Source organism: Pagrus pagrus (genome assembly GCF_965226575.1).
Source record: "Pagrus pagrus genome assembly, chromosome: 18".
Lineage (NCBI taxonomy): Eukaryota > Metazoa > Chordata > Actinopteri > Spariformes > Sparidae > Pagrus > Pagrus pagrus.
Genome location: NC_140202.1, coordinates 28,982,022 through 28,992,639, shown reverse-complemented (window position 1 = coordinate 28,992,639; position 10,618 = coordinate 28,982,022). Strand labels below are relative to the sequence as shown.

General features: G+C 41.3%; 1 protein-coding gene across 1 annotated transcript; it reads left to right on the top strand.

Moving 5' to 3' along the window:
- The first annotated feature begins 1,098 nt into the window (after positions 1 to 1,098).
- Positions 1,099 to 6,419, top strand: lgals3b (lectin, galactoside binding soluble 3b). Its single transcript, XM_084382018.1, has 7 exons — positions 1,099 to 1,189; positions 3,150 to 3,239; positions 4,238 to 4,310; positions 4,695 to 4,963; positions 5,390 to 5,478; positions 5,599 to 5,764; positions 5,902 to 6,419. The coding sequence occupies exons 2-7, from the start codon at positions 3,234 to 3,236 to the stop codon at positions 6,058 to 6,060; spliced, it is 762 nt and encodes a 253-aa protein (XP_084238144.1). The 5' UTR covers positions 1,099 to 1,189; positions 3,150 to 3,233; the 3' UTR covers positions 6,061 to 6,419.
- The last annotated feature ends 4,199 nt before the right edge of the window (positions 6,420 to 10,618 follow it).

Sequence of the window (10,618 nt, the reverse complement as noted above, 5' to 3'; positions counted from 1 at the left end):
CACCAGTTACTAGCAGTGTTGGTGGCACACAGGCAGCATAATAAAAAACTGGCATCAAGCTGGACTTGAACAGGAGGCCAGATAGTTTCATGTCTGTGCTTAGACCACTACATTAAACTGCCTGCAGTGAGCAGCAACTGAAAGTACATGTCAGCTTAGTTCTGACAGAATAAGTTGATGATGTGTAAGAATCACACCAGCATATTTAGCTAATATAAAAGCTTGAACTCGACGGTGACTTTAATCTGAACGTTTACTGTGAAGAGAATTTAACTTCCTGTTTCCTTCTGTGTCCCTTCACACCCAAACAGTTTTTAGGACTGTTACTGTGTGATTAACATCTGATCACAGTCAGTGGTTCAGTCTGCAGATTGACATGAACTTAAATTCATGTTTTGATTTAATGCTGAATTTACAAGAAGCTCCAATGATTCAGAATCTGTCAGAGACAGATCTTAAAAAGCAGCATCCCATTTGTAAGCTTATGGTCATCGTCAGTTGCTGTCAGTGATGGTTGTGTTGTGTTGACTAAACATTGTTATTATCAGTTTTTTGAAGTTGACACTACATTTCTTTGCTAAATCAGCTGATGTGTAGAAACAACTCTTAAAATCAGCTGATTTCTTAATGGAGTCTGGTGATGTCGTAGCTCAGTGGTTGGATCAGTTGCTAGACATTGTGATGAATGAATGAATGAATGTTTATTTAATGTCACTTCCATAATAATAATCCAGATTATACCAAAGACAAACATGAACCATATAAACATCTGTACAGTATCAACAGATCGCAGCAGCTCATGAATGTTATCTTTGTGTTGATGCTTCAGTTCTGATTGATTGATTGATTGTTGAAGGCGGGATTGATCTTAATCTACTCTTTAGTTTCCGTGGCAACACATAATAACCATCAACATAACCACTGTCAATAATCCAGTTTGATCTCAAGAGTCTGTGGGAGGAGAGAAATGTTAATTTATGAAAGCAGTTTACATGGCAACATTCCCAAACACACACAACACACGTACACACACACGCCTCCTGCTGGGTGTGTGAGTCAGTGTGTGTGTGTGTGTGTGTGTGTGGGTGTGGTCTGGATGTGGGAACAGGGCGAGGCTCGACACTTAAAACTCTGTCCGAGTCGTCACAGAGTCAGTGTGTGTCTGCAGCTCTGTCTCAGGTGAACTCAGGTACGTCTGCTCTTCTTCTTTACCTTTTATTTGATTTGTGTTCAGCTGACAGGAAACAGAGTTTGTGTTGTTGTTCTGAGTCAGATGGGACGTAGAACCATGAACAGAACCAGGAAGTGGATCTAAAGCCTGAAACTTTAGACGTCTCCTGCAGACAGACGGGTTCTGTGGTCCAGCTGGTTGTTGTGTTGCTGTGAGATTTTAAACGATTCAGTCAAACTTTATCGACACTGACAGAGAAGAACAGAACCAAACTGAGTCCAGTCACATCAGAGTCTGTAAAGAATCAAAACTCTGTGCTGCCTCGCTCATGAGAGGCGTTCACTTCCTGCTGCAGACTGTTTGTGTGTGTTTGGCATGAGAAGGTTGACTCCGCCCACCAGCAGCAGGCCGCAGACAAACACAGACCAGCTGTGGAAAGTAACTGAAACATTTACTCGAGTACTCAGGACTTTTTATACAGAGAGGTGTTTCTATTATTCTGTTTATTTCACTGAGGGCGGACAAAATAACAGAAACATGAAGGAGGAGTCAGTACAGGACTGGAGGAAGTATGCAGATACTCGAGTAAAAGGAAACAGTAATAATACTCTGTTACAAGTTAAAATACTGCATTGAAGATAGTACTTTATAAATATTGAAAGTAAAAGTACACAGAGCAGAGATGAACAAATCAAAAGTCAAATCAATTAAAATTGAATTTAAATGAATTTAAAGGGACAGTGCACATAAATAAACACAAACCAACAGGCTGTAAACATCAGAGTACACAAGTTACTGCAGTAGTTGTAATAATACAAAGAGAATATTCATGGTAGCCAGTTGTACTTTTTACTCCACTACACTTATCTGATTACTTTAGTTACTAGTTACTTTACAGATTACATTTTTAAATGAATTGATTTTCTCATCAATCAGATAAAAACAGTGACTGTGACAATCAGCTGACTCAGTTTATACACACATGTAATATATGGATCAGTTACTTTACTGATACTTTTCATACTTAACTACATTTAACATCAGATACTTTAAGACTTTTACTCGAGTACGACTTCCGGGTACATTACAGTACAATTGAAAACAAATAAAACAGGAAAGTGATTTGAAACAGAAACATTAATTAATCTATGTTCATAAATTTCTTTGCATGTTTTGTCCTTAATACAGATCGTTTATCAGTGTTTTTAACCTGGAAAGTAACTAAGTAATTTAAGTACTTCAGTACAGATTAAAGGTGCCTTACTTGAGTATTTCCAATTTATGCAACTTTACACTTCTACTCCATTACATCTCAGAGGGAATTTATGTACTTTTTACTCCACTACATTTGTCTGACAGCTTTAGTTACTAGTTACTCTTCAGATTACCTTCCTGTCCAGTGAAAACCACGTATCTCCAGATGTGTTGAATGTTTGTGATAAACTGACAGTGTTGTAAAAAGTACCCAAAAGTCATACTCGAGTAAAAGTCTGAAAGTATCTGATGTTAAATGTAGTTTAAAAGTATCAGTAAAGTAACTGATCATATATTTACATGTATAAACTGAGTCAGCGATCGTCACAGTCAGTTTTTATCTGATTGATGAGAAAATCAATTCATTTAAAAATGTAATCTGTAAAGTAACTAGTAACTAAAGTAATCAGATAAATGAAGTGAGTGGAAGTATAAGGTAGCAGAAAATGTAAATACTCAAGTAAAGTACAAGTACTTGAGTAAATGTACTTAGTTACATTCCATCACTGCTGTTTAAATGTAATGCAGGTATTTTAGTATCAGCATGATAAAGTAACAAAATCATTCAAGAGGAATCAGAAGTTTTATTGATTGTGTCTCTCCTGCTGCCCTGGACAGAAAAATAACAACACGTGTTAACATGTCTGCTACTTTTAAAGAAAAGTAACTGAGTGTTTTTGAGACAAGCTGCAGATTAACATCTTGTTGTTGGTCTTCTTGTCAGAACTCGTCCGTCACACCCTCCACACGTCGTCTGCTGCTGCTGCCTTCAAACATCTCCGTCTGTTTCAGGTCTCAGAGGAGCGACATGGACGTGAGTCTCAGTTTGTCTTCACTGTTTTTATCTCTTTGTTACGTTCATAGCTGAACGATGATCATCATGTTTTCTGTATTCAGTCTTTCACTGAAGTTTTAGGAATCAAGTTGCTGCTTTATTTATTTTGCAATTTCAAACTGAATTTCTTTAATTTAACAAAAAACAAACATTCATCTGGTGACAGAAACTGAAGAAAATAACCTGCAGCTTGGATTCAATCAGACGATTAAAGCAACACTGATCAAGTTTGTATCCAAATGTATTCACTTCCAGAAAATGACTGAACGTTTGTTTGTAGATGATTCATTAGTTATAAATCAGTCAACAGTAAAGTCTGTTCAGCTACAAATGTAAAATGACAGCAGCTGAGAAACTGATGATTTGCTCTAATTCATACGGACAATACACACACTGTGTACAGGGTGTGTGTGTGTGTGTGTGTGTGTGTGTGTGTGTGTGGCATTCATCTCTAAAACCAACACCTTCATACAGAACATTCCTGTTGAGTCTGTCAGTGAACACACCCTGAACACACACTGAACACACACTGAACACACACTGTGGGCTGTGCTGCCTTCAGGGACAGCGTGGACACTCAGGAACAGATTCACTGCAGGTTTAGGTTCGACAGGTTCGACTCATCAGTCAGGCACAACTTCTGTACTCTGCTCTGGATGAACAGGTCTCAGTTTGTGACTGTCAGCATCAACATAAAGCAGATAAAAATGTGCCGCGTGAAAGAAATGAGACTTTATTCTACAGAAATGTGGCAGCACAACGTGAACGCACCATGCATGAACCCAGAGAGCTAATAACCAAACATGCTAACATGAACATGCTAGCAGGCTCACAGTAACAATGCTAACAGGTTGATGATAGCAGTATAAGTTCACCACTTCAATACTGTCAGAGTTTGGTCACAGCAGCATCTGGTGGACATCAGACGAACTGCAGTCACTTCCCTCATTGCTTCACTTCTTTCTTCTTCTCTGCAGTTGTCAGAAGCTCTTGGCGATGGTTGGCCCGCTGGTGGCAACAACCAATCAGGAGGGGCCGGTGGCTGGCCAGGTAAAATTATCATCCTCCTCACAGTCTAATTCTTTGTCTTCTGTTATTTGATATATTTGAGCCCTTCTGTGAAGAACTTTAATGTTCTTATATCTTCCATTTTCTTCTGATGACATTATTTTTAAACAGTGAAGTTTAAACTCTTCATTCAGAGTCGATCAGCAGAACCTGAACCTGAACCTGAATCGGACGTGTAAAATCGTTGTGAGACAGATAAAAGAGAACAGTGAACAGAAATCAGAGTAAAGTCAGCTGAGCTGACGGAGACGTCTGGACTGAATCGACCACCAGGAGGCTCCAAATTCAGTCTGACATGAGAATCAGGCAGCAGTGAGACAGTGAAGCAGCTCAGATAAAGACAGGATGTGTCTGTCTCAACAACAGGTCAGCCCTCCAACCCCACCTGGCCTGGAGGTCAACCTGCTAACCCCACCTGGCCTGGAGGTCAACCTGCTAACCCCACCTGGCCTGGAGGTCAACCTGCTAACCCCACCTGGCCTGGAGGTCAGCCTGGAGGTCAGCCCGGAGGTCAGCCCGGAGGTCATCCCGCATGGCCTGCCCAACCCAGCCAACCCAGCCATCCGGGTCAGCCCAGCGCACCAGGATGGCCCAGTCCTTCTTCAGGACCTCAAACTGCCCCCCAACAAAGTCTGGTGAGATGGAGTCATGGATTGAAGGATGGAAGGTTGGATGTTTCGATGGATGGATGGATGGATGGATGGTCAGCCGGTCGGCCGGTCGGTCGGTCGGATGGTTGGTTGGTTGGATGGTTGGTTGGTTGGTTGGTTGGTTGGATGGTTGGTTGGTTGGTTGGTTGGATGGATGATAGATAGATGGATGGATGGATGGTTGGTTGGTTGGTTGGATGATGGATGGATGGATGGATGGTTGGTTGGTTGGATGATGGATGGATGGATGGATGGTTGGTTGGTTGGATGGATGTTAGATGGATGGATGGAAGGTTGGTTGTTGGTTGGTTGGATGGATGATGGATGGATGGATGGTTGGTTGGTTGGATGGATGGTTAGATGATTGGATGGAAGGTTGGATGGAGTTAATGGTTGTTTCCTTCTTAACAGACGATTCCGTACAATCAATCTCTACCCAATGGAGTTTATGACAAACTGCTCATCACCATCAGTGGAACCATCAAACCCAACGCTAAAAAGTCAGTTCTGACACTCCGACATTTGTGATGGATGGATTGAGTTTTAATCATTGTTGTTTTTCAAACGCATTTCATTTGTGTAAACTGTCTGCAGAGGTAACTTCCTCCTGACTTTTTTAGGCTCACAGTGGATATTTGCAAAGCTGGTGACATTGCCTTCCACTTCAACCCTCGCTTTGACGAGGACCACAAGAAGGTGATCGTCTGCAACAGCCGCATCGGCAACACATGGGGAAGAGAGGAGAGATTGAGTAACTTCCCCTTTGTGCCTGGGCAGCGGTTTGAGGTCAGATCTTTGATCTATACCACTAAGATCCTTGAAGATCCTCCATGTTTGTTTGACACTCAGGTGTCAGTGCGCCCTCTAAAGGGCCAGTCTGTGAACATGTGAGCAGGTTGATGACTGTGGTTTTTTCATTGTAGATGAAGATCCTCTGCACCAACAGTGGATTTAAGGTGGCCGTCAACAACAATCACCTGCTGGAGTTCCAACACAGGATCAGGGACCTGAGATCCATCAACAGGATCGAAATGTACTATGACTTCTCCCTGTCCAACATCACCATGGGGACTCTGCCCTAAGTCAGATCACCAGATCCATCACAGATCTAAAGGGGTGCGGGTTCAAAATTATATCTAGAATAGATCTATAGAATGTTGTTGGTGGATCCACAGTAGATTCTTCCTAGAACTACAAGAGATCATCCATAGACCCTGTAGGTTTAGTTATTCACTTTATATCCAGAGAAGATCATCATTGTAGAAGATCGTCAGTAGATCTTCAATGAATCCAAATGATATCCTGATTTGATCTGTAGGAGGTTCTTTATGAGGTTAGAATAAAATGTTCCTAAGCATCCACAGAAGGTTCTCAGTGGATCCTCATGTTTAAGATTTCTTCTGTTTGACTCATATTAATAAAGTGTCCATCTTAAATACTCTGGAGTTTGTGTGTGATTGTATCCGTGCAGCAAAAAAGGACAAAACCCTGACCCCTGACCTCTGACCCATGACCTCTGACTCCTCAGCTGGTACCATCAGTACCTGTATCAGACGGAGGCAGAGGAGGATGGAGTGAGTCACTAAAGAAAGAGAGAAGAATCTTGTTAAAAACTGAAGAACTGATTGAACCTTATACAGACGATCATCCTGGTGAATGATAAATCAATAAACCTGTTCTCATTGTACCGACAGTCCCGGTTCTTCTGGTTCTCTTTAGGTATTTTGGTTCCTCTAATTTAAATCACTCTGATCAGTAAACCTGCTCTGATCGTACCCTGACAGTCATGACTCTCTGGGTTCTTCTGGTTCTTCTGTTTCTTTTTGGTCCTCCTGGTTCTCTCAGTTCTCTGTGTTCTTCTGTTTCTCTATGTTCTCTTGGTTCTCCTGGTTCGGTCTGATGTACTTTTCTTGCTTATTTTGTTGTCTCACAGACTAATTATTGATGGACAGGAGGTCTCTCTCTGTCTGTGTTGCTGTGAACAGAAACATTGAGACAGTTGTCACGTCACAAACCTGAAGAGATGTTGTGATCTTTACACTGCAAACAAGCAACAAGCAGGTTTATATGCCCTAAATAAAAAGGACATCATAAAAAATATGTTTAACTACTAACTAACGGTAATATGTCATTTCTGCCACTAGGGGTCTCTATCAAAACAAAACAAAAGATGTTTACAGAGTGTTCAGAGCCTCCAGCTGTGGAGGAGAGTCGGTGCAGATCCAGACCTCCTGGAGGAATAAACACCTGGAGTCTCATCAGATTCTGCTCTGATCCGGAGATGTTTACCGACGGGAGGAGAGCCCAGAGATTACTTCTGAACTTTTGGGTTAAACAGTGGATTAATCTTCACTCCCGTTTATCAACCTGACTGCAGCAGTGATCCAGAGGTGTGCTGTGGCTGTTCAGAGCAAATGAAGACAAATGATCCTGTGGGTCAAACTAGCTTCTCTGGTGGTGATCACACCTTTAACTAACCAACACTGCTGAAACAAACAAATATAGCACCCGAGGCAAGATATTCATTTTTACTGACTCCATCTGTGACTCAAAACTTTAAACTGGGATTAATGTCCACCTCGTTCGGCGAATGTTATCTTGTGTCTGTCTTTGCTGGATAAAGCCCGTCTGGTCTAGACTTTTTATCTGAGGGAGGTTTTTTTCGAGTCTTTTTGTCGAAATGTGTGTGAAGATTTTGTAATCCTGATTGAGAACACTAACTGGACGATAACTTCCACATTCAGTTGTGTCTTTCCCTCTTTTGGTTTCAGAGAGATCACTGCATCTCTGCAAGGAGGAGTTCAGCCAGTGTTAATAACGTTGTTATGTGTCCTTCATCAGTGGGATCAGCAAATCTTTAATTTCTTTGTACCACTTCGAAGGGAAACCATCGGGCCCTGCTGCCTTACTGGGTTTTAAATTTGATATTGGCTTTTTAATTTCTTCATCTGTGATTTCTTCAATTAAACTTTTATTTTGTCCGTCCCCCACTTCAGGCAGTTATCAGGTCTAAGAAAGCTTCCGTCTTTGTTTCAACTGCTTAAGGTTGTGTGTATAAGGCTTTTATAAAAAGTATCAAAAGATCGCTGCATATCTTTTCTATTATATTGAATGGAATTTGTTTTAGGGTCCTTTATTTTATGAATTGTGTTTTCAGCTTGTTGCTTTTTTAATTTGTAAGCTAGCAATGTCGCTGACTTTCTCCCGATTCATAATATCTTTGTTTCAGGAAGATCATCTTTTTTTTAATGTTGTTTAAGTAGATTTCATTTAATTCACTTTTTTTTGTCCATTTCTCTTTTTGTTGCCTGATTCAGTGTATTTTTATGTATGTTCTCTAATATTTTTAATTCTTCTTGCAGCTCCAATGTTTCTATTCTGTTTATTTCATTCAGAGCAGTAGTCCATAATCTTCCCTGAGAGCCGCTCTACAGGCGCCCCTCAGAATCGGTGGGTCACTTCACCATTATCGTTTTGTCCAGGTATTCTTTTATATCCATCCTTATTTGCTGTCTCCTTTGATTCAGGATCCATGTTTAATCTCCAAATAGTATCTTTTTTTCAGAACTTAATATAAAATCCATAAAAATTGGGCTGTGATCCGACAAGTTCATTGACCCTATCTCGCAAGTTATCACCCTATATAAACCTCTTTGAAACGTAAGGAAATAGTCGAACACTACGCGGGTGAGAAAAAACAGAATAGTCCCTTTTTGTAGTGTTCAGATCGTTCAGGTTGTCGGAGAGTCCCAGCTCCTCCATCGTTCATTTTATATTTTTGATAGTTTCCTTCTCTCCTGAATAAAAAGGTTTGGATGTGTCCAGTCTGGTGAAGTCTCCCCCACAGATTACGACACCCTGAGCCTCACAGCGAACCAACTCAAACATGTGTTTGTAAAATTTCCATTCAGATCCTGGAGGAGCACAAACATTTAATAAAGTAACCAGAACATCTTGTAGATATCCCATCAGGAGGATGAATACTGGTTAAATCTCCATCACTTAAGTTTTTCGTGTTCTGATTCTGTTAAATGGGTCTCTTGTAAGAGAGCTACATCCACCCCCTCCTTCTTCAATTTTGTCATCACCTTGCTCCTCTTGATTGGACTTCCTGACCCGTTGACATTGTACGTGAGTATTTTAGTTGACTTCATACTTTGGTTCTTTGTTTTAAGCCCCTGTACGCCACCTGGTGCTGTAACGAACAACAGCACGAACTACAAGAAAAACAAAACCGCTACCTGGATCACATCTTTAATGGCCTCCTGACTCTGATGGGATGTGAGTACAGAGGGAAGGTCTCTTCCTCCTGGCAGTGACAGAGGGCCCTTTTCAGCCTTCCAGCTGATAAGTAGGTCCATGGTGTCCAGTAGAGGGGGTCCCGACCACAAAACCTGTCCTCCATGTGTCCTTACTCTCATCTTGTTGATGAAATCAATGTCATGTAGGGGAACATGTTTGAGGATAGGATCTGTCCACTAACATTATTCACCGCACAGTGAAAGATAACTAAACAATGTAATTTCTGTATATTGACGTTACTTATCAAGTGTCTCGGTGACAGAAAGCCTGGAGTCGCCATGTCCACCGTGGCTTCTTCAGCCGGGTTGTAAATCACTCCGTCTGAAACCTTATATTCTTCTTTCCTTCTGCAAAACCTTGGCCTCTGCATGCTCCCTCCGGTGTGTAGTCCTGGTCCAGATGGATCCCTTCTTCTGCCAGGTTATTAATGACCTCCTCCTCCATTCTGTAGCTTGAGAACTTGACCGCGGTTGATCTTGGTGGGGCTTCAGTCGGAGTCGGCGCAGTAGAAGAAGGGAGCTCCAGGCCTTTCAACAGCAGATCTTCCACAAAAGTAATCACTGATGCCATGCTTTCTTCAGCTCCTTCTTCTACCATCATGTATTCTGACATTATCATGACGTGCCCCTCTAGATCAGTCAACTTAGCCTCCGTTTGTACCTGAAGCTTCACCAGCTCCGATCAAACATCCTCTGATGACTGGATTCGTTCCTCCGCTTCTTCCGTAAATTCTGCTGATGTCCTCTCTAAAGCCGTTTAGTTGCTGACTGGAGTCCTTCCTGAGTTCTGGTAGTTCTTTCAGTTTTACGACCAGGTTAGACTCACGGGTTGGTCCAGACTCGCCATTCAGCTGCAATTTGGTCTCCATGTTGCTAATGCTACTAGCTTGCGGCGTCTGACCTTTTTCTTCGTCGTTGTGTTTCTTACTTTGTGCGAGTATCTTCTTCCCCTTTCTGATGGGCACAGTAACTCGCCCGCTGTGACTAATCTTACTTTGACTTGTCTTTTATTAAATTGGAGTTTTATCGAGCATCTTTTGAACGAAGTCAGTGAGCGTCATGTTTGAACTTGTTTCAGAAGTAAAAGTACTGCATCCCAAGAGTTACTGTAATAAAAGTATGTGAGAATAAAACTACTCGACACAGAAACACGTGTCCTCTGACTCTTATATTATTTTATTATGTTGAAGCTCATTTAAATATCATTAAAGGAGCAATATGTAAGATTTTTAGTTTAAACATTAAAAAAATGAACAAAGTGAAGAAACAACAGTTTGTTTTATGTTCTGTGAGGTAGAGAAGTCTACTGACGTTAGCATGCTAACCAGATAGCCACGGG

Bases quoted from the DNA above. Each gene is read 5' to 3' on its own strand.
- lgals3b (XM_084382018.1), top strand. The intron at 4,311-4,694 runs GTAAAATTATCA...TCTCAACAACAG, and splicing joins AGGGGCCGGTGGCTGGCCAG to GTCAGCCCTCCAACCCCACC. The intron at 5,479-5,598 runs GTCAGTTCTGAC...TGACTTTTTTAG, and splicing joins ATCAAACCCAACGCTAAAAA to GCTCACAGTGGATATTTGCA.